The 27,446-nt window shown below is 46.7% G+C and overlaps 1 protein-coding gene across 1 annotated transcript; it reads right to left on the bottom strand.

The window, feature by feature from the left end:
* Window positions 1-431: 431 nt before the first annotated feature.
* LOC118206504 (solute carrier family 23 member 2-like) lies at window positions 432-26,549 on the bottom strand. Its single transcript, XM_035379290.1, has 16 exons — window positions 26,311-26,549; window positions 15,006-15,067; window positions 13,947-14,170; window positions 11,826-11,924; window positions 9,366-9,482; window positions 8,852-9,009; window positions 6,290-6,378; window positions 5,849-5,916; window positions 5,043-5,224; window positions 4,594-4,714; window positions 4,099-4,255; window positions 3,385-3,502; window positions 2,843-2,948; window positions 1,777-2,044; window positions 1,293-1,388; window positions 432-688 (listed from the first exon to the last, which is right to left on the bottom strand). Exons 2-16 carry the CDS (start codon window positions 15,016-15,018, stop codon window positions 432-434), a joined length of 2,073 nt encoding a protein of 690 aa, XP_035235181.1. The 5' UTR covers window positions 15,019-15,067; window positions 26,311-26,549.
* Window positions 26,550-27,446: the final 897 nt, after the last annotated feature.

Below are 27,446 nucleotides of genomic sequence, written 5' to 3'. Positions count from 1 at the left end.
GTCCAAGTACATTGAAAGAACATTTTAAATATACAGTATGTATATATATATATATATATATATATATATATATATTTATACTGTCCACCATTTAGTTGCCCAAAAAGGCAAGGGGAATGATTCTATTGAGAAGCCATTGATACAATGCAGCACAGTTCGGTTGTGATATTGAGTGTAATATTGTAGACAGCAGACTGATGAGGTCAAAGTGGCAGTGGCGTGCCCGAAATTCCGGAGCAGAACCCTGATTACTACCACGAAACCACAGAGTTCTTAAGAGATGCCCTACAGAGAAATTCCAAAAACACAAAGAAAATAAAATCGGAATGTTGCATCGCGCGGAAAAAAAATCTCTCTCCTGCAACCTTCCCCCACAACCGGACGTTCACAACCCCCCCACCCCCTCCCTTCCCCCCCCTCCACCATCTCTGCTATACCCCGCTCTCCCCTCCCCCGGCTGTCCCACCCCCTCCGTCCCCTCCGCCCCCCCGCCTCCGGCAGCCCGTCCGGACGGCGCCGCAGTTGTACCCGGCGAAGGTGGGGCTGATGGGCAGGTACTGGAAGATGCGGTGGCGGCGCAGGAAGTCCATGCCGAACGGGAGGTCGTAGGAGCGCATCCCCTCCAGCTCCGAGGCGCTGGGGCCCGAGCCCCTCTTCAGCTTCCGGATCCCCCTCTCCTCCAGGGTCCCTGCAGGGGAGAACGTGTAGTATAATGGGTAAGAAGCTGGAGTTGTTACCTAAAGGTCACGGGTTCGATTCCCTGGTAGGACACTGTTGTTGTACCCTTGAGCAAGGCGCTTAACCTGCATTACTTCAGTATATATTCAGCTGTATAAATGGATATATGTAATGTAAATGCTGTGTAAAAAGTTGTGTAAGTTGCTCTGGATAAGATATTCTGCTAAATGCCTGTAATGTAATGTAAATGTAATGGTTAGGACGGGGGCCGGAGTTTGGGTTGAAGGAAAAGCAATGGCAATATTTCATATGACTAGGCACGGGTAGTGAACAAGCCAGTGGGAAAAGCAATGCAACATCACTTGGGTGCTGGCTTTCAATGAGGTGTTGGGTTGCAATTAGCAATTTGGTTGCAACTTGCGGTCAACTGATCTGCAGTTGCCTGTCTGGTTTGCTTTGCACTTCGAATGACCGCAGTGAGTAAAAGGTAGAAAGTCCATGGAGATAAGGTACAGGAGGTATTAGAGAAACTCTGTTTACTATGTGAAATGTGACAGTGAACATGCGAACATTCTAAGAGATTAGATCAATGGCACAAAAAAACAGACACCCACCAGGAATAGTGTTATCCAGCACAAATGCCACCGAGCCCCCTACAAACATGGCCGTCGTGAGAAGAACATTGAGCACTTGGTCAATCTCCACAATACCTGAGAAAGAGACAGAGCAGAGGAGAGGGTGACTTCGCTAGTTCCTTTAAAGAAACTTTTTCATTCTTTTACCCAGTTCACGTAAAAAAAAGAATCAAATCCTACGTAAAAGGAGTGTTTCAAAGAAGGAGAATGCTGGAGCTACTATGTGCATGAATGGATCTTCTGAAATATATGCCATTAGTGTAGGTAACATAATAATTTTATGATGTATCATTATCAAATAAAGAACAGTGCAAACAAAATACCCGTCAGGGTTACTTTACAAATATTTTTGGGGAAAACAGCCAGTTTGGCCATTAATGGTATTCATTTACCGGCTGAAAGGTAAAACTTGAGTGACACCAATAAGCCTGAAGTGTAACAGGAGAACAGAAGGCCTCCCTACCCGTCACCAGGGGGTTCTCCTTGAGGTAGCTTGGCAGCACCAGGCCGAAGAAGATGGAGAAGCCCAGGACGAAGAGGTTGCGCGAGGAGTTGAGGTCGACGAACTGCAGGTTGGAGAGGCCCACGGCGGTGATCATGCCGAACAGGGTGCAGAAGAGCGCCCCCAGGACGGGGTCCGGGAGCGAGGCGAAGAGGGCGCTGAACTTCCCCACCAGGCCCAGCAGCAGCATGAGCGCCGCCCCGTACTGGATCACCCGCCTGCTGCCCACCTGGAGGAAGGGCCCAAATCACACACCCTCAGCCGGGGGGGACCGGAGGACCCAGCCGCCCACAGGCCTAACCTAAACCAGCCATATCTGTACAGGCAAACTGCTGATCCAGGAAATAGCTGACAGCTGGATTAATGAGTCACAGGATTGCCTGAAGAGTGGGTCTCGCAGGGTAAGCGGCGCGTCAAATTGGAAAAAAATTAACTAACTAGTGAGATACAAAACTTTTACTGCAGCCTGTCAATTGACAAGCCAGGGTGCCTGCCTTCTCCAAACAAATATTTTTGGATGTTTTAGAAAATTCTAATCACATATTTATGATATTACATCTTAAAGGGTTTTTAATTTTGCATCCCTCCAAAAGAAAAGACTCAACAAACATCTATAGCTTGATTCCTTTTGATGAGCTAGTAGCCCCAGGCAGCTAGTCCCATCAGCCTACCCTTGGCAGTAACACATTTCCCACTTCAAAAAAACCGAACACAACCTCCATTGTGGTTTACTGTCTGTGAAGGTTTCTTTGTTGCCATGTCCATCAGTGAATGAATTGGGCATGTCCAATCAGACTACAGTATGCCATGCCAGGAAAAGTCATATTTCTTCCAGACATTGAGTCATAAAGACTAACAAAGACTACAAGGACACTGACTAATCAAGCCGGCTCCTGGTGTACGTGAGACTACTGCTGTTTCTATGGAGATGACGATGTTCTGTCTCTAACAGACTGAGGTGGATGAATGAGCATGACCAACACTCTCTGGGATAATCAGACTTCCAGGCCATCACGGTAGGGCACACCTTGGTGATCCCCAACACCCCGATGTTGGGGCTGGAGGAGGTGGAGCCGTTCCCCGTCCCAAAAAGCCCGTCCAGCACACAGGACAGTCCCTCGATGAAGATGCCCCTGAAGGAAAGACAGAAGGTGAGAGAGAAAATGAGAGTGACTTAAACAGGCAAGTGGATACACAGAGGGTTACAGACCAATGTGGGTAGTAACTGCCACTTTAAGGGGGTCAAATTCCACCACTTCAATCATTACAGTTCTGACCACTCTTCATTGCAGGAAAAAGGAGTAATGTATGCAGTATCAATCCTGACGCTGACACACACAGTGTGGAGCGCCTGTTGAGTGTGTAGGTACCCTGTCTCTGGCACTGTGTGGAGTACCTGTTGAGTGTGTAGGTACCCTGTCTCTGGCACTGTGTGCAGTACCTGTTGAGTGTGTAGGTACCCTGTCTCTGACAAAGTGTGGAATACCTGTTGAGTGTGTAGGTAACCTGTCTCTGACACACACAGTGTGCAGTACCTGTGAGACTGTAGTTACCCTGTCTCTGGCGTACCTGTTGATAGCGTGGATGGGGGGCGGGGGGGCACAGGACAGGCGGGCGCAGGCGTAGTAATCCCCGATGGACTCTATGATGCTGGCCACCACTGCGCTTAGCATGCCAATCACCCCAGCTGCAGTCACAGTGGGCACACCCCACTGAACTGTGAGCACACACAGGCTAACCGTTACTGTCCATTATTCACACACACACACACACACACACACACATACACAAACACACAAACACACACACACACACACACACACACACACACAAGCGCACACACACACAGGCTAACCGTTACTGTCCATTATTCACACACACACACACACACACACACACACACATGCACAAGCACACACACACAGGCACACACACACACACGGACACACACACAGGCATGCCCACACACGCACACCATTACTCTCTATTATTCACACAAGCACACACGCACGCGCACACATGCACACAGGCACACACACACACACACACAAGCACAAGCGTGCGCACACACACACGCACACACACAGGCACAGTTGTTCCCTATTATTAACACACACACACCCACAGGCAAACACACAGTTGCTGTCACTCATGCACTGCATACTGCTGGTGCGCATTACTACTGTCAATCACCCCACACAGGACACACTCAGCCCCAGCGCCGCACACACCCCGGGCAGCACAGGGCCGCCGCAGACCCCGGTCCCCATGGGGCCAACTCACAGGGGTAGGGCACCTTGAACCAGGGGGCTGCCGCCAGGACGCCCTGCCGGGCATCCGTGCGGGCGTAGAACCCGTACTTCTCCTTCTCCGGCGGGAAGACGTCCGTCACCGTGAAGATGAAACACAGCAGCCATGACACCAGGATCGCCATGATGATCTGTGCATGAGAGAGAGGGAGGGAGAGGGAGAGAGAGAGAGGGAGGGAGAGAGAGATAGAGAGGAAGTGGGAGAGGGAGAAGGAGAGAGGAATAAAGGGAGAGGGAGAGAGAGAGGAATAAAGGGAGAGGGAGAAATAAATAAAGGGAGTGAGAGTGATACAAAAACTTTGTCACAAAAAAGAGTGCATTTTGGTCAAAAACCCAACATACTCTTGAGAATATGCAGTCAGAATATCTCTCTCTGTCGCCCATCTCCATAGGCTTCTATATGCAAGTGTATTGACAGATAACCCAGTAAACATCTCTAAGTAAACGTAAGGAGAGTGGAAGAGCGCACCGGGAACATCTTAAAGAGCTGCAGGCGGTACGACGTCCAGCCCTTTTTGGCCCTGTAGATGGGCAGGGGCAGCTGCACGTTGCGGGCGTACTGCGAGAACAGCAGCACCAGGAAGATGGTTCTAGAACGAGAGAGAGAACGTCAGTTCCACACCAGTCACGCGTCCGTGTCTGTTACACCATGATTCTGATGTCTGACTCCAGTGTGTTGCTCTAATGCCATTCCCCATCTCATTCACTGACACACTCACAGCCAGGGATGAAATAATAGGTATGAAAACTGTGACATCACCCTACCAGTAAAAAAACACAGAAGAGCTCCACCAATTACGAAGTCCATTAGAAACAATCAGCTGAACAACGATGATGATGATGATTGGTGGATACTACTTCCTGCTAATACCCACAGGGAGCCCGAAAGTATAGTCAGATGCCCACAGCCCCACTCACAGCATGGCGATGCCCCAGTGCTTCCCTGCCCTCTCCCCGGCCGCCTGGAAGCCCGACAGGCCGATGAGGGCCACGGTGGGGGTGATGGTGAGGGGCCCGATGTACTTGAGCAGGACCCCGGGGAGCCCCAGGGCCCCGATGCACACCTCGATCAGCGACGACACGATGATGGCCCCCTGGATCTGAGAGGAGGGGGGGCGGAGTTACGGATCGATGGCCTTCCCGGAACTGACACTAAACCTCACAGCTGCCCGGTTCTTCTCCATCACTCTGTCACCAAATTACATTTCAAAGCAGCTCAAATTCGATTGGAGAAGGCTAGCGTTTAGCACGAGCAGCGGTACCCAAACAGCTGAGCGATGAGCAGCGAAAGGTCAATGCCCAATAAACATTATTGACACACCTTGAGACAAATCCACTGCAGCGGCTGAGGAGGCATTTAAATGAAATCAGTGGGGTCACACTGACACAGAGGAACAAACGGAAAAACTATTACTGAGTAAAGCAACAATACCTCTCTTTCCCACTCTCCATCTCCCTCTCTCTCTCCCACTCTCCCTCTTCCTCTCTCCCACTCCCATTCTCTCTCTCTTTCCCTCTGTCTCTCTCCTACTCTCTTTCTCTCCCTCACTCCCACTCTCTCTTTCTCTCTCCCACTCCCACTCTCTCTCTCGCTCTCTCACTGTCTCCCACTCTCTCTCCCTCCCTCCCTCCCTCTCTCCCACTCTCTCCCTCCCACCCCTCTCACCCACTCTCACTCTCTCTTCATCTCACACTCTCACTCTCTCTCCCACTCTCTCTCTCACCTCCCGTATCCGAGGGTGCCATATGTGCTCTGTGTGCATCAGCTCTGTACTGTTCAGTACTGGAACGGCTAAGAGACAAAAGGGAGGGAGACAGTGAACTGAAGTGATCACTCTGAATCAGGTTCTCCAATGTGCAAGTGTCTACTTTTGTCATATATAAAACTAAACAAAAAAATTATTACTATATTTTTGCCCAAATGCAGCTTAACATGACAGATGAAATTCAGGAGAACCTCTCCTGGTTTGAATCAAATCTGGAGTGTGTGCAGGTCATACCAGAAAACGTGTTTAAAAAAAGGTGTGTGGGAGGCATATGTGGGATGCATGCTAGATCTGTGAGTGTTTGTGTGTGTGTGTGTATGTGCAGTGTGTGTGTGCGTGTGCAGTGCCTGTGTGCATGTGAGTGAGTGAGAGAGAGAGGGAGAGAGATGGGGGGTGTACCTGTATCATTGCACTTCCACTTCTCCAGGGAGAGGATGGCACGGGCGGGAGCCAGAAAGGCGAAAGCACTGGCCTGGAAGAGAGGGAGGCTGGAGGGAGAACAGAGAGACGGACCCCCATCAGCACCCCAGACAAGCCAAACCCTCACATGGTGCAATACCACCACCTGACCACAAGGTGTCCCCACAGGCTACTCAAGCAGAACATGGCCAAAGACTGAGGACCGGAGAACATATCTGACTAGAGCAGAGGTGCTGGCCACTGCCAACCCAAACACGCAGATGTCTTCTTTTTTTAATTGAAAGTAAAATTATCACTCAGAGGTCTTCACGTGGAATTAGATGATGAAAGCAGAGTTTTCTGGGTATAATGTATCAAAGGATCATTGACAAATGCAACTGAGATAAAGGTACGATAATAAGCAAAACAGAGCAATGAAGCAGTTAAACATAGACTGGGATCATAAAGGCAAATCAATATAGCGGACAGGCAGTACATACATCAGCTAAATATTTATCTCTACAGAGGACAAATGTATTGTATTTTTAGTTTATTGCCTCGCAGGTGTGCGCGCACAAACAAGCGTCTCCCCTAATGGAACTGAAATCAGGAGAGCGGGAGAGATAGAGAGAGAAAAGTGTGCGGAGTCTATTCTCGACCTCATCTGGCACAGTGAGTCACCAGATAAAACAAGCCTCTGCATCCACAGCCCCCCGCCCCCCCCCCCTGCCCCGCACGTTACCCTGGATACGGTCTTACGATTTATCAATACGTGCGGGAAAAAAGGAGTCACAATGACGCGCGCGCAAGAATGAAGATACGATCTGTCCAGGCCCCAAAACGGCTTCCGAACTACGTCAGTATCAGGAAGGGATTGAAATTAAATGGCCCCTGTGCCATTTTAAGGCATATCTAACGGCCCGAGGCCCTCAAAGCCAGTCAGTCCTGTAGCGCAGACATTACCGATCCCGAAAAATTAAGACTAGGAGCTGCGCGCAGTCGACACTGTAGGTGCACGGTCTCGCCTTGGCCTGTGGCTCAATGCCGCACAACATGCAAATCGACACCGGCCAAATTAAAATTGACCCACTTTGCTTAAATCCATGTTGCAGCCTGCCTGGCTATGAACTCCGGTCATATCCTAGCCAATGTGCTCCAAGCTTTTGCTCAACAGGTCAAATGTTCGCAAGCATTTTGTGTTTTTTTTTTTTTCTTCTTTGGGTGGCGAGTTCATTTTTTGGATGTACAACTATTTGAACTTGTGCTCGCGCCTATTCAGGCCATCCAAATCCCAGGGATATTTCCAGCGTACGAGCCAAACCTTTTTAGTGAACTGCCGATTAAAGACGACACAGTCAGGGGTGCCTTGCTGTCTGTGCTCAGACTGATATTCAATTCATATTTTCCATTTTTCCCATCATCCTACGAAATGTGATCGTGCAACTGAAACTGACCAGAACTACTCTCAGACACACTTAATTATATATGGGGGTAAACTGTAATAAAATTACACCGTGTAATAAAATTTATATATCAAATAAAAACCTCATAAAAACTGAAAAGAACAAAGAAAAACTGAAAAGGCTGCCACTGTATGACTCTACCAGTGTGGCAAGTACACCGTTGAGGAGGTTAACATTAATAACGTTAAGTGTGACACGTGATCAAAGACAAAGTGGACAGCACAATAGCTCTGACTCATCAAGAACAGCGGTGTCATGACAGGTTCTCATGTGGCTGGTTGAGAAACTCTTTCAAGAGTCACAGCTAATCCACAACAAGTTGAGTCATTAAAGTAATAAAGCAGTCACTCTGAAAAAACACCCCACTGGCATGAAACACGCAGGAAAAGGTTATAAAATTTCTCCCTGCAAATGATTTTTAATTCATTTTTAAAAGTCACTCTGAATAAAGTCCCTGTCCAGTTTAAATGTATTCACGCCAGTTACGCAAAACCGCGTGAAGAGCTGTGTGTGCGTCACGGGGAAAGGCACAAGGGTCTCGTCGTCCCAGAGGAAATGCTAATTAAATGAATGCTAATTAACGCATTCTTAGAGGCATTTCCCAGACGCAAAGCGCATGCACTTTTTCCACTAATCCACCTGAACCAAGTCTGCTTAATTACATTCCTGTTAGAAACAACGAAAATAATGCTGCCACGCCCCTACCTCTGTCACAGAGACATCTGCTTTAGAAATTTCCGGAATTCTGAATCCCAGAGGCACATTTCTACGAAGCGCTTTACACTGGGAGACTATATCCCAGAGAAAAGCACCTCCCAGATTCATCACACGGAATGGAAAACATGAATGGGTAGTTGTCATTTTGAAGGATCATTAAATGTTTCCATAAGTTTTCTTATTTTATTTTAATAGGGATGTAGAGTGAGCTGCTGACAGCTATACAGTCATCTATGTGTCTGCAAATCAGCTCCTCACTCAGTAGCATAGGTCCAATACACCCAACATAGCAGATAAGTGTTAGTTAAAGAAAACCTGTCCGTCATAGTTATGGATGTTTCGCACGGTGTCATGGTGCGTGGTGCCCTGCCCTTCTACGCACCGGCAGCCGAATGTAGTCTGGAGCAGGGTGGTGATGCCTACGCAGAAGAAGATGGTGCCAATGAGCTGACTGGTGGCCCACTGGTCGAACCCCACGCACATGGCCTCCACCAACAGGAAGGGCACGGCGATGGTCCCGCTGAAGCAGGTCAGGTAGTGCTGTACACACAGAGACGAGCCAATCAGGACCAAGACACAGCAGGTCAGGTAGGGCAAAGAAAGAGTCTAGCTAATCAGAACCAAGACACAGCAGGTCAGCTAGGGAAAACAAAGAGTCTAGCCAATCAGAACCAAAACACAGCAGGTCAGGTAGGGCAAACAAAGAGTCTAGCCAATCAGAACCAAGACACAGCAGGTCAGGTAGGGCAAACAAAGAGTCTAGCCAATCATAAAGAAACATATAATTATTTTAGATAATGTTGTACAGTTTCAGAATTTAGACTTGTTTTATGTGTAATGTAATGTATAATATTCATATTTGTGAATGTGTGTACGTGTGTGTACTGTAAGGTTACCTGCAGGCCCAGGAAGATGCACAGGTACCAGGGAGGGGTGTCCTCGATGGTGTAGATCATGTCCATACGCCTGACGTCTACACTGTCAGTGCTGTCCACCGTGTCCGACAGAGAACTCTGCACACACACACGAGCATGAGCACAAGTGCGCACACACACACTACCGTGACAATGCAAAATTTCCTGCAGTGGCACTTCAGTGCACAAAATGCTAAAGCAGTCACTTCTACACGCACTCTGTTAATACGAAATCCAGAGCTAGAGCAGCTAAGCCACTGGCCCTAAATAAAGCTGTGTCTATGTCTAAAGTCTAGTTGGTATATTTGGTCAGAACTGAGACAAGGTGTGAGCCTATCACAGATTTCTAAAATGGATCCCAGTACACCTGCACAAACATTCTACTGAAAATCTGATCATGATCCCCTCACAAACTGGGCTACAGCAAGTCACTTTGATTTGGGCACAGAATAATAAATTACAGTAATATACATACACCGCATATTCACATATGATATGTAGACGACAATAAAAAGCCCCCTACAGCACAATGAGGGTCCAGCAACCTGAAATCTGCAAATTCTTTGCCGATGTGTTGTTCTAATACTTTTTTGCATTCACAAATGTTCGAGGAATATTTTTAAATGATTCTTGGAAAAAAAAAGGAAAAAAAACCTGTATAAAAGCCTGTGCCGAAATTTGCTTGCTTTCCCCCTTGGCCAGGCGCCAGGTTTTCAGTGGGTGGGGTTAACAGGGTGTTAGTTAAAAAACTAAAACCAGTGACATGTTTCCTACAAGTATTATCTAAATGACGCACTTGCCACTTTTGTGTGGGTAATGTAAGTTGGAAATGTCCAAACATTGCCCCTTCTCTGGATGCGGAGAAAGCAATACGCTTAATTCTTTTCACAAAAATGAAGAGACCTACAGGCACTGAAATATTACAATAACCCGTACAGTTAGTGTTAGGGACAATTAAATAGCTAGCAAGCATAGCCTTGCGGAATCAAGGATTAATTATATCATGGTAAAGCCTAGTTCATGTTGCTTTCTTTTGTTTTGTCCAGTACTGTAAGGTTACTGCATGGGATGATCTGGTCTAACCGGGTCTAACCTAGCTAGCGAAGAGGAACATTTTACATACGACGTGTCTTATGGACATGAGTGTTTATGAGCGCAGGATACTTGTCCGCCCTGTGGGTCGCCAAGACCAAAGTTGTCCAGCTGTGTTATAATACGGTGAAGGAAACACGACGCTCACATGACAATTTATGGCACGGCTGACTGAGCAAGCGCTTTCACTTCTGCGTTTCACCAGATCAGATTATCACACAGCAATATCCGCCGATTGTGTGGCCCTGTATGAAGCCCTCTAACGTGAACGCGGAATAGCTGAGCCGCCCTGCAGGCATTTCACAACAGAAAGGAGGAAAGTGCTGAGTCAAAGTGACAAAGAGAAAACAAAGAGCGAGGGAGAGAGAAAAGGAGAGCGGGATGGCGAGAATGAAAGAAGAGAGAGAGAGAGAGATAGAGGGAGACAGAGAGAAAAAGAAAAACAGGTGTGTTGGGCCACACTTGGCCACTTGAAACTGGAGACAAGCATTAGATAAGAGAAAAATCAAACAGAGGGAAAAAAGAGAAGAGAAACCTATGCCTGTGAAGGAAGACAAAATCCTCGCGGAACACAACCCTTCCTCTTACGTAGCGTTTGTTCAAAGATGTGACCACATAATCCTCCTTACTGTTGCTCCTTCTGTACTATCACAACAAAACGCATTGCATTCGTTCATTAAAGCCGAATTCCATTTCAGTTTTGTTTGAGTTGGGTTTTTTCCAATTTATTGTATTTTTATTATTTTTGGGTGCCCAACCGAGGAATTCTGTTCTGTGTTGTATCATCCAAGTTTTTTGGCATTGAGCTTATAGTGGTGCTGGTTCTAAAAACAAAAATGTGTTTTTACATTGAATTTTCACACTACATACCCAAGAAGTCACAAAGCCATAACAGCCTGTGCAGTAGCACTTGTGTTCTTTAATTTAAACATGAATTGACCGCATTGTATTAAGTGCACAGGTTCTACATGTCTCCATTCTAATACATTGGTGAACTTTCATGCAATTTATTCTTCAGTAATGTTCCAGAAACACACAGGCAGTTGCTTGAATAGCAGGCAGAAGTGCGCTGTGGGGTTCGCAAGTGTCGGTGTATGAAATTTGAGTCGGTGCATTCATACGATACGTGGGGAAACAAGGTGGATTAATGGTGAAATCCACACACGGAAAAACGGAGGACCTCCCTGCTAAGGTGACTGCTGCATTCACCATTGACTTCATGTAACCCAAGGGTACAAATCCAGTGTAATGTAACCCAGCGTAATCAGTGTAATGTACAGGAGGAAAGCCACTGTAGATGGTGGAGATGGCAGGGGCTTTCTGCAGCAGTACAGGGCGCGGTTCTCTCACCTTCTCTCCGCCATCCTTCTCCTTGGTGTAAATGGCCATGAGCTCGGTGTCTTCGGTGTCCTGGTCGGCAGCGGCCTGACTCACCCCGTTTACCACCACCTGTGTGCCATTCAGAGGGTGCACGTGTGTCAGTCAGTACCCTGCGTGTAAAGGGTTGCGCACTGCACTCTTAATCTGACGGCAAAAGTAATGCATGCAAGTCTTTGGTACGGCCGCTGTAACCTCAAACCTTCATGTGTTCAGCTCTCGATGAAAAACATCGGGAAAGTATTCATAATGGAAGTAGGCTGTGTTTTCACTCATACTTTTGACATATCAAGCTTTGGCTAACCAAGCTTTGGCTAACCATTTGGAACTTGCATCCTAGCAGATCAGCTAGGATGCAAGTGGCAAATGTTAGCTTTTACCATTGGGAGTTTGAACCATGTACACAGACTAGTTATGAGAGCATGTCATTTTAGAGGCCACACCAGAAAGCAGAGCAAATCAACCAATTTGCATCAGCCATCTTGGGCAACCTCTGAAACAGAAGACACTGAATAACTGCTTTTTGGAGCTCGTATAAACTGGCCCATTAATCGATTCCATAATCTGTGAGAAGAATACAGGGCACTGGCATTGAGCAGTTACAGGGTGTAAAAGAGATCCCTGTTGTTAAGAACTTTGGGACCCTTTATATAATTAACTGTGCAGTCTTTGCATGAAAAGGACATTTGTATAAGAGGAAACATTATGAAAGAAGCAGGACTGCTAAAAATGTCCAGTTGAATACTGAGTTAATAATGTTTTGTGCCAGTTTCTCACTTATCTTCACTTAAATGTTCTGAAGAAAGGGAGGTTGAAATGAAGAGAGAGAAAGAAGAGTATTAATAAACCTGTTGATGAAATAAACCTGAATTACTGAAAAGGATGTGTGTCCTCATTCTTTTAAGTCTTTTTAATCAGCTTTTTCCCTCCTGATTCTGATACATGAATGACGTCCCCCCCCTGCTATCTGCACCTTGAGCAAGGAGCACCGCGGGTGGGCGTACGCGTTCCTCCAATGGGCTTGCCCATGAGCGCGCTACACGGTAATGCAGGATAGCAACGGCCAATCACAGGCGAGGAGTGGCACAACTCCCACTGAAAAAATAAAGGTGGTTGCCGGGTGCATTGTTGAAAGGAATGAAAGAACCCAGAGGAATCTCCATGAACCCCACCTGACTCCTCCCTGGAGCACAGGGTATGTTGAGCGCCTGTGGCCAACTAAGACACACGAAATGATGCGTGACAGGCCTGAAACTCAATGATAGAATTATGTCATATGTCATAGGAAAAAGAACAATTCTGATTGGACGGCTGAAAATTTTTTTATTTTCAGACCACGAGGGATGGGAAAGGCATGAAGTGGGAAGAGAGGGGAACGGAGTGATGGACAGGGAGGCCGCAAAGGCGACGAGACGGAGGCGGAGAGGCGGAGAGATGCCGAAAACGGGAGAGCGAGGGAGAGGAGAGGACGAGAGACCGGGAGGGAGAGAGAGAGAGAGAGAGAGAGTGGGCGGCAGCAGGTTAACGGAACGTGCCGGCACTCTCCGGTTGCCGTGGCACCCAGAGCGATGCGATCGCCGCTCTCCCCCGTCCTAAAACCGTACCCCGCATTTACAATCGCTCCTCGGACCGCCTGCCAGAGCCCGGGGGGGCTCGACCGCACGCTCAGACACCCACGGTTACAGCAGCTGGACATGATCCAGCATGATCCGGGTCTCTGTGGGATGGGTTACTGTAGGATACTGCACTTCTCCCTGGTGGCACACCAGAATATCAACTCCAAGAGCACCGATCTGAACCCCCGGCCAAGAGACGAAGGCCTTAAATAATATGCCTTGATCCGATAAATGATTGATCATTAACAATGCTGTTCATTGATACATCTTTAAAGCTTAAATGACCAGAAAGACACATGGAGAATGGCAATACACTTGGGTAGAACAGACAGATTGGGGCATGTAGCCCTTACAGGAATGGGGTAGAACAGACAGATTGGGGCATGTAGCCCTTACAGGAATGGGGTGGAACACATAGAATAGGGCAGAACAGACACATTTGGAGTAGAACAGACAGACTGCGGCGTGCATCACTTACGGGAATGGGGTAGAAGTCCGCTCCACGTTTTCCCTCCTCCTCGTACCTCCCCGGCTCTCCTCCGGAATCCATGGATTTGGAGGTGTTGTTCTTCCCCACGCCCATTCCTCCCTCCGCCTCCCTCCGGCCCTCCCGCCCCGCGGCGCCCTCTGTCTGCGGTCCTAAAAGTTCGGGTCTCTCGTTCAGCTCGGCCTCATGCTCCAGACGCTGGTCGGCGGGGTCGTCTGCAGCGAGAGAGAGAGAGAGAGAGAGAGAGAGAGAGGGAGAGAGGATTGCTCCTTTCGTCAATCCTTCGCCCGGGCCCGTGGCTCTCCACTGCTGGCAGCTGGCATTTTTTGGGGGTGTGATCGGGACTGGCACATCCTGGGTCTGGACAGCTGTGCCCTGCTACGCGGTGAGTGAAACAAACGGCTTTACAGCGAAACAGTATAGCGATACAGCGCGAGAGCTCTCTCCAGACCGCGGGGCAGTGGGGAGGCTGGGGAACTTGAGAGAGGAGAGTGTTGTCACTGCTGGGCAGTTATCGGAGAAACAGAAGAAAGGGTAGGGATCATGAAAAGGAGGGGGGTAAAGGAGGTAGGGAAAGGGAAGAGGAGAGAACAGGACGAAAGGTGTCAGGAGACGACACAAAGGGAGGAGTGAAGGTTGAGCGGAGAGGAGAGGAAAGGGGGAAAAGAAAGAGAGGAGGAAAGGGCCCGGGGGGAAAGGGGGCATGACTGTCGGTTCATCTCTCTCAAGAGGTCTGCGTTTTTCCTGGTGTCACGTCAGCTCCAGTTTACTTGACATGTGGCTCTGAGGTCTGTCTCTCTCTCTCTCTCTCTCTCCCTCCCTCCCACGTCACTGCCCCCCCGACCCCTCCTCCTAATAATCTGCCTGTCCGCTCTTGATTTATCTCCTCTGTTCTTTTCCGCTTTCCCTCCATTTTCTCCCCGTGTAATCTCCCCGTCTCCGTCCTGACGCAGTGCAGATGGAAGCAGTGTGTGCTGGGATGTGCGGTCCGTGCGTATCCGCGGCCGCGGCCGGCTAAAGGAGCAAGCAGGGGACAGTGGCGGGAAGTACCTAGTTCACACATCGCTCCGGCCAAGCGGTGCGCCCCGGTGCATCTGTTTGGACTGGGTAAACTAGGAGAGGAGATGGGGGGGGGGCAGAGAGGGAGGGAGGGAGGGAGAAAGAGAGGGAGGGAGGGAAGGAGAGAGGGAGAGAGAAAGAGAGGGAGGGAGAGAGAGGGGGGAGAGGAGAAGAGAAATAGGGAGACAAGGGAGAAGAGGGAGAGAGAGAGGGAGAGAGGGAGGGAGGGAGGGAGACAAGGGAGAAGAGGGAGAGAGAGGGAGAAGGAGAAAAAGAGAGGGGGAGAGGGAAATAGATTAAGGTTGGATGAGAGGAGGAAGGAACAGGGAAGGGGTGAAAAAGGGGGAGCGAAACGTGTTAATTTAGCATCCAAAATTCAACCATTATGCATCAGAGGCCTGAGCTGTAATGTGTCTGAAGGTTTAGGCTATACTAAGCCAAAAAAAACACTGATTAATTCAATTTCAAACCCCAGGCCTGTTGTCCACCAACATTTTCTTTCACAGGAAAGAACAGGTAAAAGAAACAACCCGTTTGAAACCATGTAATTAGCTCTTGATTAGCTCTACGTCTACGAATTCTCAAGGATATTGAGAGTTTCATGCAGAAATGACAAGAATTCTTGACTTTTTTTCCAGTTCCTGAAACTGGAACCAGGTTTATTTGGCTCAGGACAACTCCCATGTGACCCAACCCATTCAAAAAAATACTGCGGAATCTATTTTGAAGATTTCTTTAAGTCATTAAGTCATCTCAGAGGACAATCTTCATGCCAATACAAAACACCAGAGAAAAAAGCAAAATGTTACATAAATGTTGAAAAACAGCATTCTCTGTCCCATTTCATCAAACTTTGAAGAATGGCCTCCATTTGGGAGCTATACAAAAACAGTCCATTTCCATCCATTCAACTTGCATACGGACCAGCAGAGCGGATATGTTTAACCTAGGACGGAGTGTGGCGCAGTGGGTAAGGAACTGCGCTTGTAACCGAAAGGTCGCAGGTTCGAATCCCGGGTAAGGACACTGCCGTTGTACCCTTGAGCAAGGTACTTAACCTGCATTGCTTCAGTATATATCCAGCTGTATAAATGGATACAATGTGAAGTACTAAGTAAAAGTTGTGTAAGTCGCTCTGGATAAGAGCGTCTGCTAAATGCCTATAATGTAATGTAATGTAATGTCTGTCTCCACGCGCTAAACTTAGAGAAGAAACTTTGACAGTGGTGTCAGCCTACAATGGGGCCCTGGCCTCCTCACCGACATCCGAAACAAGCTTTCCTACTCAAATGCGCCCATGCATTTGCATGTTAAAGTATCAACCCATGAACAGAAACGAGGGTAACTTATATGGACTCGGCCCTGAGCTGATCTGGTGTTCATATAAACACGGTCAGTAAGGTGTGTAAAATGGGTGTAAATACAGTCTTTGCATTTTCTTAGTGACTGGGATGCTTGTATGTTTTGCGATATTCAATTTCAGTTCGACATGAATAAATTAAACATACAAAATTGGTATTAAAGTATCAAGCAACAGAAACATTCAGTAGTAGCGAAGCACACAGATAATGTAAAAGCACACGCATTTTTGGCGTGTGAAATGTACCGTGTATAATGTAGTGACACTGCAAATGGAATTTAGCGAAGTTCAGTGCAGTTCTTTCAATAACATGTTCAATAACATGTTCCCTGCCCTCCCCCTCCCTCCCCGATTTGGAGCGATACCCTCATTTGGCTTGTTGTCAAGGTTACACACAAATCACAGCTTTGCATGTCACCCAGGTAAGCAGTGATTTCACTACGCAGCGGATGCGGGCTGGCAGCCAGGTGGGTGAGGCCCGGCTGGTGACACGCGAGGCTTTTCACTCCGTGGGCGAACGGAAGCTAGCCGTGCTCTTCCCTTCACCGAGGCGGGGGCGGGGAAGAGTGTGCTCCAGGCCTCGTTAAGGACGGTTAATCAGTAACCGTCATGTGAGCTTTTGGTGGTTTACCTACAAAACGTGCAGCAGTACTGTACGTTTACCTTTCTACTGACAGAAAACAATTACATTTCACCTTTTAACTCTGTCAGCCCTTTTATTCCACAGCCTTGGCTGAAGTCACACACACACACACACACACACACACACACACACGCCGCATCTCACGCAGCTACATTTACATCGGACGCATCGCTGCTAAAAGATTTCAATAAACTCTCGACGATGAACTCTCCAGGCTGACGTCACTTAGGCTGGTCAACTCAAACACAATCTCGCAGTCGAGCAGAGAGAAGAAAATAGCCTAAGTGACCTGCACCAGGGAATTCACAACGTCTGTCATCAGGAGATGTAAAGTAATCTGTGAAAGGTTTTTTTCTGTTGTGTGATTTCTCAATGGGGCGGGAGAGAGGGAGATTAGGGCTGAAAGCAGGGATGGCACGCCAGACCCCGTTACCTGGACACACAAGCCCGGAGCCTTCCGGTGCGAATGACTCAGCGCGTGTTTATGTGCCATTTCGGTGAAGACGTCACTGAAACCTGACTTCACAATCTCGTGAACATTCCCCTGCTAGTACAGCAACTCCCATAGGTCTCAGGTGCAGATGCCACCATGACAAAAGCGTAGTTTCTGTCAAAGGATGCCGTCCATCCATGATGTTCAAATTCCAGCGTGTAAAATGTGAAGACAGTTACTGCCACTTTTAACCAGTGTGTTAAGCCCCACTATCTTTATTGTGTTCCAATGTCAGTGTTTACAGATTTGTCGTTGACACACGTGAAATTTGAAGAGGGGGAAAGTTCACCTGCTAGCGCTCCAGGGGATTAACTGTTATGCTTATATGCCTGGTTATATAGAAAGCTTTAAAGCTGGTTAAGACTGGAAAATCTACAGCCTGTGCATATTGTACAATTACAATAATTACTATAATGGATATAATTATTATCTCATTTAAATGAGGGTTAACAAATTTCAGCCACCAGACCACAAGCTATCACACTACATTTCCCTGTGGTAGTTTTCCAGCTTGGCAGAAGACAACTACTGTAGATGTTCAGGCCTGAAGTACTGTATGCATGCTTAAGTAAAAGGCCCTGCCTTTCAGAATGCCAACTGCTTTCTTTCAAAGGCATCAGCTGCAGTGGCAATTTGAGAAAGTAAAGGCACAGACAACTGGATTACACTGAGCACGGTTTAACAGCAGCAACCTTTATCTGGCTATTGAGCTTGCTTTATCTTTGATAGTGGTCCACAGCCTGCATTTGCTACATGCTAGGCAAAGCACAACGAAGGTTCAGCCAGGTTCAAAGGCTTATTATAAGATGAAGGATGCCATTTTCCCTTTTTTGTGTTCATAAAAGTCACCGCAGCTAGTAAAGGTGTGGTTTCATTAAGGACTGGACAGTATTAGTTTGAAAAGGGCTCAGCAAGCATACTCTGTACTACGTTAAATGATCAAAAATTGAAGTATGAAACGTACTAAAGGCAGATTGCTAGCAATCTTACCTAGCTAATTTACCTGTAATTACATTAGTGAGCATGCCAGCTAATGTCAATGAAGGAATACAGCAATGAAAGCTTTAAAATAAGGACAGGCCATGAGAGATATGATGTATGCACATCCAATGCAGTAAACAAATCACTGCAGTTGCAGACAATAGGACCGTTTTTAGGGGAAGTGCGATGCACCGCTGCAAGCCATCGGTTAATTATGCTAATTACGCCATCAGTTAATTATGCTAGCCAAGATATGACTGATGGCCAATTTATGACAATTAATATGGCAATTAATTTCTTGCTTCGTACGGCCATTGCTGCAATCCTGGTGCAATGCAATGATAACACCAAGGCCCACGCTGACACTTCTGTGCTGGATCAGACTCCAGTTTGCTGTCAGCATGGCAGTTGAGCTGCTGTTAGAACAGGGGTAACCAACCCTGTTCCTGGAGATCTACCGTCCTGCAGGTTTGCATTCCAACCCGAACAAAGCACACCTCATTCAGCAGCTAGAGATTTCACTGAGCGGCTAATTAGTAGTCAGGTGTGCCACATTACGGTTGAAATGGGAACGTACAGGATGTTACTGCGGGTCTCCAGGAACAGGGATGGTCACCACAGGTCTAGACACAAACCACTCCGGTGATGTCTTCCGCGAGACGACTTGACTGCAAGCGAAAGCCAAAATATATTATCTTGGTCATTTTAAGGCAGCCACGCCCAAGCCGTGAACAATGAAAGTTTGGCTTCAGTCCAAGTCTGTCAATACGTTCATTACTTCCTGTGAAACATAGAGCTCGGGGCAGTTTTCTGCCTTTTGTAAAGGTATCTACGTGACAGACGACACATTTACACGGCCATATTTTCTATTTATTATTAATGTGCAGTGCTTTCTTTCAATGGCTGAAAGCTATAACTGCAAGTATAGGCCAATGCATCTGTAATGATGTCATAAAAGGAACTTCAACTGTATACTTGTCCCATTACTCCCCTGCCTCCCTTTGGTGTTTTTTTCCCCCGTTAAACATTGTGTTGAAAACAGCCTCATCAATAGTCTTAACGAAAGAATATTGATAAGGCACAGTCTCCAACAGCAGTCTGACAACACCGAGGCGTTGATTTTCTGCTTGGTCCAGAAGGAAGAGCGCCCCCTATTGGCTGATCAACAACCTCCAGAGGCAACACAGTTCTCCAAGGCCTCCCATCCCTGCGCCAACCAAGCCTCCATCCCCTACAGTTGACTATAATCGGCACACAATGGCTACCTCACTTGCCCGAAGACGATCGTTAACAAAGCACCTCCTGTTATCGCGCGTGTAATAATCAGACAGTATCAGACAGACGGAGGCTGGCGGCTCAAGGCTCCAGTTCAATATCCGTTCGGTCCGCGATCTGTTCCGCCCGTCCTCGTCACATCTCCTTCCCTGCCCCAGATAGGAGCCGTAGCTCATGTTACCCATCATGCCCCTGAACGAAATGAGGGCTTCCTAGTGTCAATTAGCATTTACATAAAACATAAAGGCAAAGAACTGATACAGAGGGTGGGGGGGGGGGGGGGGGGGGGGGGGGGTACACATATGTTTTAATTCAATAAACGGGTTTCCCTTACAGACGGCACACTGTGTCCTATTCAGCGACTGCTATTCTGGGGACGAAACCCAATTAGCACGTAGCTCCAAAGGCAGAAGATGTGAATGAAGCTTTGTGTGCCTGTCAAAGCAATGCCGTACTTAGGCTGAACTGTGGTCCTGTGATTAAACCTCAGCACAAGCAGTTCAGGAAAAATAGAAAAACCACAGCTATAAAAAAAACTGGAGAAATCTATCACCTGAGAGTCAACAGAGCTGCATCAAATAAGACTGTGGTAATAACCTAAAATGGGTAATTGTATTATAACTGAATTATCTTCTACATCAGGTTTAGCACACTTACTCAAAACCACTTGACTGACATTTTAAGCATCCTTCAAACACTGTGCAATGGAGTTTAAATTGTTTTGTTTATCTAATGAAGTGAAGTTTTAATTTAGAACAGATCTCAACGAGTCATTCTCACGTTTGAGTTTGTCTAAAAGCATCAACGCTGAAGCTTCCTTTCCGCTAAAGCTTTCGATCAAAGCCACCGTCGGTCCTGACCGGCAATCTCGCCACGAACAGAGAAAAAGTGCGGGGTCAACGGCGATCGGAAAGGGTCAAAGAGCGAGAGGTCAGAGGTCAGGGTTAAGAGGGTGTGTGCTGGCGAATGGGACGAGAGCCTCCCCCACAGCTCGGGGGTGCACTGGCCAGGGGGTAGGGCAGACAAAAGACACGCAGCAGAGGGGGCCCCAAAGGCAGCCGTCTGTACCCCAGGACACCAGATGAGGCAACATGCCACGGGCACAGCATCTGCACAAGCCCAGTAAACAGTGGCATCCTGCCACGGGCACAGCATCTGCACAAGCCCAGTAAACAGAGTGGCATCCTGCCACGGGCACAGCATCTGCACAAGCCCAGTAAACAGAGTGGCTGTGGCATGCTTCACACTGGCATGCTTCACACTCTGTCAGCTTCACAGAGTCCCCCGGCTTCACACCCACAGCGCACATTACCGTACGTCCTCTTCCCAGTGCACCGGTTACGCGCGACTGTGGGGAAAAACAACTTCGGACAAATGCGTCATTCGTTCCCGACAGAAATGTATCAATGATGTCAATTTGGCCAACGCATGTGCCAAGCAACTCAGAGGGGAAGGGAACATCACCTATGATGAAGCCAATGTGCTGTCACTTCACAACCCAGCCCTTGCACTTAGTAAAGAAAAGGGCAGCTTAGAAATAACTAAATGCATTTCAAATCGCCTTAATGAGGAAACCTGATTTACTAGACAAAAGACTGCTCGTTTGTCGTTTGTTTTATGTAATGGCAGCACAGAGGTTGGGGATAAGGATGACCCTGCCCAGTGTTCAGTGAAGGCCTTTCAAGGCTGACCAGCACTGTGCCCGTATCGTCGTATTCCTTCTCTGAGTATTCCACCCAAACAAGGCCGTCATGCTAATTCACGCTAGTGTCTGCTTCAGTCTGTAGGCACCACGGGATAGTTGCATCTCAGTCCTTCACTTTGGTGAATGTGACACTATGTATCACTATGCAACAAGGTACCTGCTGACCAGACCACCACAGTATAGATTTTTACACTTACTCAAGAGCGTTTAATGTTCTATTTCTACCTCCTTTTATATTTTCCACGCTCTTGATTCTGTTACTGTGTACTGTCGTGCTATAGAGTAAAAATATTCCCCCCTGGGAATCAATAAAGCTTTTGTATATCTATCGATCTGATCTTTGTCCCAGCCCCCCCTCATCATTCTGAATGCTGTCCATCAGTCCTGACAGTCAGACGAGCTTTCATCTCCAACAGCACAAGAGAAACCATGACACGGTGCATACCTGCGAGCGGAGGTTACCCTTTCCCAAACGGATAACCCACCGTCAGTCCGGCCTGTTCGCCCAGTCGGCTTACCGTTTGACGAACGCGGTTCTCCCCGAGCAGGTAACGCTGCGATTCCCGTCACCTGGAAACCAGCCCCCGCCCGCCCCGGCACCACCTCCGTGCTCTTCCTCACGTCTGATTCGAGCAAATATTTATTCTCTTCTTCACGCTCCCTCCGCGTGACACGAGACTAACGGACGGTCGCCTCGTAACCTCGCTGGAAAAAGGCACGTGCACACACTCCTGCCCCACACACTCTTACATTACATTACAGGCATTTAGCAGACGCTCTAATCCAGAGCGACTTACACAACTTTTTACACAGCATTTACATTGCATCCATTTATACAGCTGTATATATACAGAAGCAATGCAGGTTAAGTACCTTGCTCAAGGGTACAATGGTACAATACCCGGGAACCGAACCTGTGACCTTTAGGTTACAAGGCCAGCTCCTTACCCATTATACTACACTCTTAAGCACACTTCAGAGTCCTGCCCAGCTCAGTTCAGCTCACTAGCCAATAGCCGTCAAAGACACGAGAGGGGCCCTTATCTCCGTGAGCTCACAGGCTACATAAGTCGGTACAGACCACGGCGCTCTAACGGCACCATGTTGCTGGACACAGGATTTAACGCAACGAGCCCCGGGGGAGCCATCTTTACAAAGTGTACCAGCGGCGCATCCGTGTACAGATGCGAAACGACCCGCCGGGGAGAACGGATCCTTCATACCGAGAGCCAGTGTGGAATTAACCCTTTCTGGGTCGACAGCCATTCGGTTTAATTGGGTTGAAGTTAAACCTAAGGCAAGGGCTTTTTTTCATATTCTGTTTGATTAGCTCCAGGTATAGTGCTGGGATTCTAATGAACATAGACACTTTTAAAGGCACAGGTTATGCCAGATTTTCCTAAGATAAAAGCGTATGCACAGCACTATGACGGTGGAGGCACTGTACTTTTTGATTTTTTTTTAATGTAGAGCGCCATTTTTACTCCATGTAAGTCTCAAGAACAATTTACCTGTTCACAACAATTCTTAAGTCTCTCAGACCAGAACGAAACCGTTGCAACCCTCAATTAAGTTAGTACAGTTTAAACACAATGAAACACATTCTTGTCGAATTACAGAAGAGCATTTGGTGCCAAGTTCCCATTGCAGCGCTACAGGGGGAGTAAAGTTTCAACAAGGATGTAAAGGGGCTTCATATTGGCAATTTTTTTCATGAGGCACACTTTTAGGCTTGCAATTTCCATTGAAGGTAAAGTGTTAAAAAAATATTTTGCAAAGGGGAGGTACAAAAGAATATGACTACTGTAAGAATGCAGCCATTTCTGGAAGTTGGCAACCACACTACATAGCTCCCGTGCTCCTCGTCCAGCTTTTGGTATGAGAGCAGTTACACAACAACAAAATCAGACGCATCAACATCACAACAATGCGCCGGGGTGACTAGAGTTCGTGCGAGAGACAGATGTACTGGAAGAAGAGAGAAAAAAAAAGGGAGAAGGAAAATAAAAGATTAGACCGCGGAGACAGATAAAACAGATTGAGAAAGACAAGTATCTGTCTGGAGAAAAGGGAGATTCCGTGCTCAAACTAGCCTACCGCTGCTGAAGAGGACTCACTAATGGAGTCAGCTTTGCGCAGCAGGTTGTCTGAACCGGACTTTTTCCTGGATGATTAACCACAGCTTACAGACACGGGCCGCGATGTCCCCCTCCACTCCTCACGTAGCACTTGGTAATGGAAAAGGACCAGTGTGACAAAACACGTGGCCGCGAAATCAATTAGAGCGAGGGCCAGTCGCTGACAGGTCATTGCTCCAAAGGTGGGACACCCGACAGTCTATGTACATATTACAAAACTCGGGAGATTAGAAAATTAAACAGAGATGGAACTGCCTAACAGTCACTGTACACAGAAAAAGTGACACAGATGACAAATGACAAATGTGTACGCTCAGGCGTACTGTAAGGAAGGGGCGGAGGTGGAAGGGGTTAGAATGATTCCAAAGTCCCTGACTGACAGGGGTTCTTCAAAAAATATTAGAACACAGGATTTCATGGGGTGGTAGAGTCCAATATAAAAATCCCAGGTGGTGCTCCCCTGTAAAATGTGCATCTATATGCAAGGCCGTGGGAGAGTGCGTTTCAAACCAAGGCTGTGAGAGTGTGTAGGAGAGAAAATGAGAGGCAAAGCATGCATGTGTGAGAGAGAAAAAATAGAGAGAGGAGTAAAAGACAGAGAAAATGAGAGAGGGAACACAGTAGAGGCATTACAAAATCATATTAATATTCTAAATATTATTGAATATACTAAATGAGAGGTTGTAAATGAAGCTAAAGGTAAGGTCAGCCTTGACATCACCAACAGACCCAGGGTAAGAGGAAGTCAATGACACGATGATGCTAGCTGACATGGCGCTGTGATTGCTGGCTGAACATAGAAATCCCAGAACAAACAATTCTTAGGTCTCACAGAGGACATCAAGTCATTGACATTTGAAGTCCAGATTATGCAAACATTTTGCGAGTCTAAGACTCGCTGGTATGCATGTGCAGTATGAAACAATAACGGACATTTAACCAGACCCACAGAAACTTAAGCCTTCTTTGCTATTTTATCCGATTCCATTATATAACCCATAGCCTACTGTATGATGAACTGAAGTCCTCCAGTGGGTTGCCATCCCTGCCACACAAGCTCGCAAAAGCACACTAGGGACATGACAGCCTATTACTGCGCAAGACGCACGGAATATAAATTTATAGATGACCCAAGGTTTGACTCGTATGTGATGAACTTGTCAGGTCGATGTAACATAATAACCGTCGCCTCCAACCGTCCCTCGCGAGTCAAGTGCAATTCGGCGAGAAATACTACACCACGTTGTATTGTGTTAATAAAACATGCTCAACCACATTTTTAATCGGAATCGTTGATAGCATTTCTCACCGCGTTGAGATGGTTATTGTTGTAATTAATAATTTCAAGAGCGTTCTACACTTTCACGGCTAAGCACCAGTCCAATATCGCCACTGTGTTGAATTTGTAAGTAGACTACAAATAACAAATAATGAAGCATGAATAACACGACTGTTTCTCACTACTGTATCTCACTAATATACAAATGTTCTAATTAAACACCAAGCCCTGATATAATGATTGATATAATTCACTCGTCTTTAATGAGTTTACGACTCCATAACGCCAAAGAACAGAGCTAGTGCTTTAAGTGGTGTTAAATACAGATCAATGGCAAATAGCCTATCCAACATGGCTTTTTGGGAATGATTTCCACACCATTGACGGTCAATTTCCGAGCCTAAACAATGCGATAAGAGCTTAACGCACATGATTTGTGTGTATTAGGTCTGCACATGTTTTACAGTAAACGTAAGGTGTTTTAGCAAGCTGTGACATCTTTGATTCTGGACGTCGCATTTATGAAAATATGAGCTACAGTACGAGTGACGAGAGGTTTATATTTCATATAGGTTCCGTTTACATTAGCCTACAATAGGCCATGCATACAAAAATATAGGCTACCCCTACGCCACAATACAATCTCCCAATAAATTAAAGCAGATTGCTCGACACTCCAGCTGGCGAATTCTATAGGCTACACATTATCGCTAAGTTTGTGCTATAGCTATTTTGATAATGGCCTATGTGGGCACCTGTCAGGAAAGCATAGTTCGATCGTCTATGTTTGCAAGCTGGCTATATGGTAGGCGACCTACTGAGTACATTTGGGCTCGCTGTGGTTCCGTTTGTGATATAGTCGAAGGCAGCTGACGTTGCAAACGTTATTAAAATGAATTACTACAGTAAAAAAAGCGGAAACGGGCTTGTTGCGAAACCGCTAGCTACACGCGCTTCTTCAGTCGGATTTTGATCGCGTTCTCCAGTGAGACCGCAAAGTTCACGCACTGTGATTAGCTGACACAGCGGCGAACACTCTGAAAACGCGGTCATTACCAAGAATACCAAGTCCTTACTGTATCCTGTCCTGTGTGTAACGGAACTGTAAGCGGGGAGGCGACATACCAACATATATAAGCGGGACAACTCTTAAAATAACTGAACCATAAAAAACTAGTCAATAATCGTACACAAATGCAGACCATTCATTGTTGGCGCGGTGGTAGGCTACAGCTGCGCACGCTGGTCATGACTGACTGTACAGTTCCGCATTTTACTTTAGACCGTTAAGGTGATAGTAAAGGTAGGTGGCAAGCTGAACAGGAAGCTTTATTCTATTCAAATGGATAACCGCATTGTATTAGAAAACAGTGCTATTTAACTCGTTAGCTAGCTTGCTGGCAATATCAAGGATATTCTCACCTGTCAGTGTATGCAGGTAGCCTAAATTTGGTCGTGGCAGTATTCCCCGTGGCTTTTTCTGTGGTTTCAGTCTGGTATTTCAGTAATATACGCAAAACTATTTCGGCAAAATGTTCTGCTTCTGCTCGGTCAAAAGCTTCTGAACCGTATATGTAGTCTGTATCTTCTACGATTCACCCTCAAATACAGAAAGCGCATTGACATAGGGCTGGCAGTGAACGGCACTGCGCAAACTCCGACAGAAAGATCCTCCCAACCACGCCTCTCTAAGAAAACTATGTCCAATCAGCGGCTTCGGCTATCGTGATGAAAACTTGTCATCAGCTTCTCATTCCCTGCATGGGACATGCTTGTTCTGTAAGCTCTCTTCTCCTCCCCCGGTCTCACTCTTTCTCTCGGTGCTTTCATTTCTCCTGTCGTTTTTTAAAACTAAAGATGGCGTCTTCACATATTTCGCATCTGTCTGAATTTGTACTGCTCCACGTTACCCTCTAGCGTTTTGTTCCCATCATTGCATCATTACTTAATTGACCTACATTTTCGTTCGTTTCCTTTCCCAACTCGGATGTCACACCCGAAATTAGACCCGCAATTATGCGTTGGTTGGTGTGGATACCTAAACTGCTTAAGCACCCGTGAATGATATGTACGTTTAAAATATTATATTACTGTGTAAATTTAACGTTATTAAATATTAGTATTTATACCATCAGCTGGATTTGTCATTTATTGGCCTTCTGTTGTTAAAAATTCAGCCCAGAGCCCAACCACAGCCGTTTCTTTCTTTTCTATCCCTCACATTCAATTAAACACAAAAACACACACACACACACTGCATATATTTTTGTCCCAATTTTGTCCCACTTTTCTTAATTCCTCCACATTTCTTATCGTCCCAGCCCTACTACGGACTACACTGAAGTGCTGCTATTAACAACTAACAAAAGAGACAAAGTTTTAGATACTTTCTTTGTATAATACAAGTTCACATATTACATACAGTAAATAAAAAATGGGTGAGTTGCATCATTTGTAATGGACTTTTACTTTGTGGATTTATAAATACTTCATAGTCTCATTCAGATCAATTTCTGCTGCCCTCCTTGTCCGCTCACAAAATTGTCAGTCAGTTGCTC

The sequence above is a fragment of the Anguilla anguilla genome, chromosome 10, assembly GCF_013347855.1.
Source record: "Anguilla anguilla isolate fAngAng1 chromosome 10, fAngAng1.pri, whole genome shotgun sequence".
In the NCBI taxonomy this organism is placed as follows: domain Eukaryota; kingdom Metazoa; phylum Chordata; class Actinopteri; order Anguilliformes; family Anguillidae; genus Anguilla; species Anguilla anguilla.
The sequence above is the reverse complement of the archived record's forward strand: the minus strand, read 5'-3'. Positions and strand labels throughout refer to the sequence as shown.

Excerpts from the sequence above, each read along its gene's own strand:
- LOC118206504 (XM_035379290.1), bottom strand. Across the intron at positions 6,379-8,851 it reads CAGACTACATTCGGCTGCCG|CCTCCCTCTCTTCCAGGCCA; the intron begins GTGCGTAGAAGG and ends TTCTCCCTCCAG. Across the intron at positions 2,949-3,384 it reads CCCATCCACGCTATCAACAG|GGGCATCTTCATCGAGGGAC; the intron begins GTACGCCAGAGA and ends TCTTTCCTTCAG.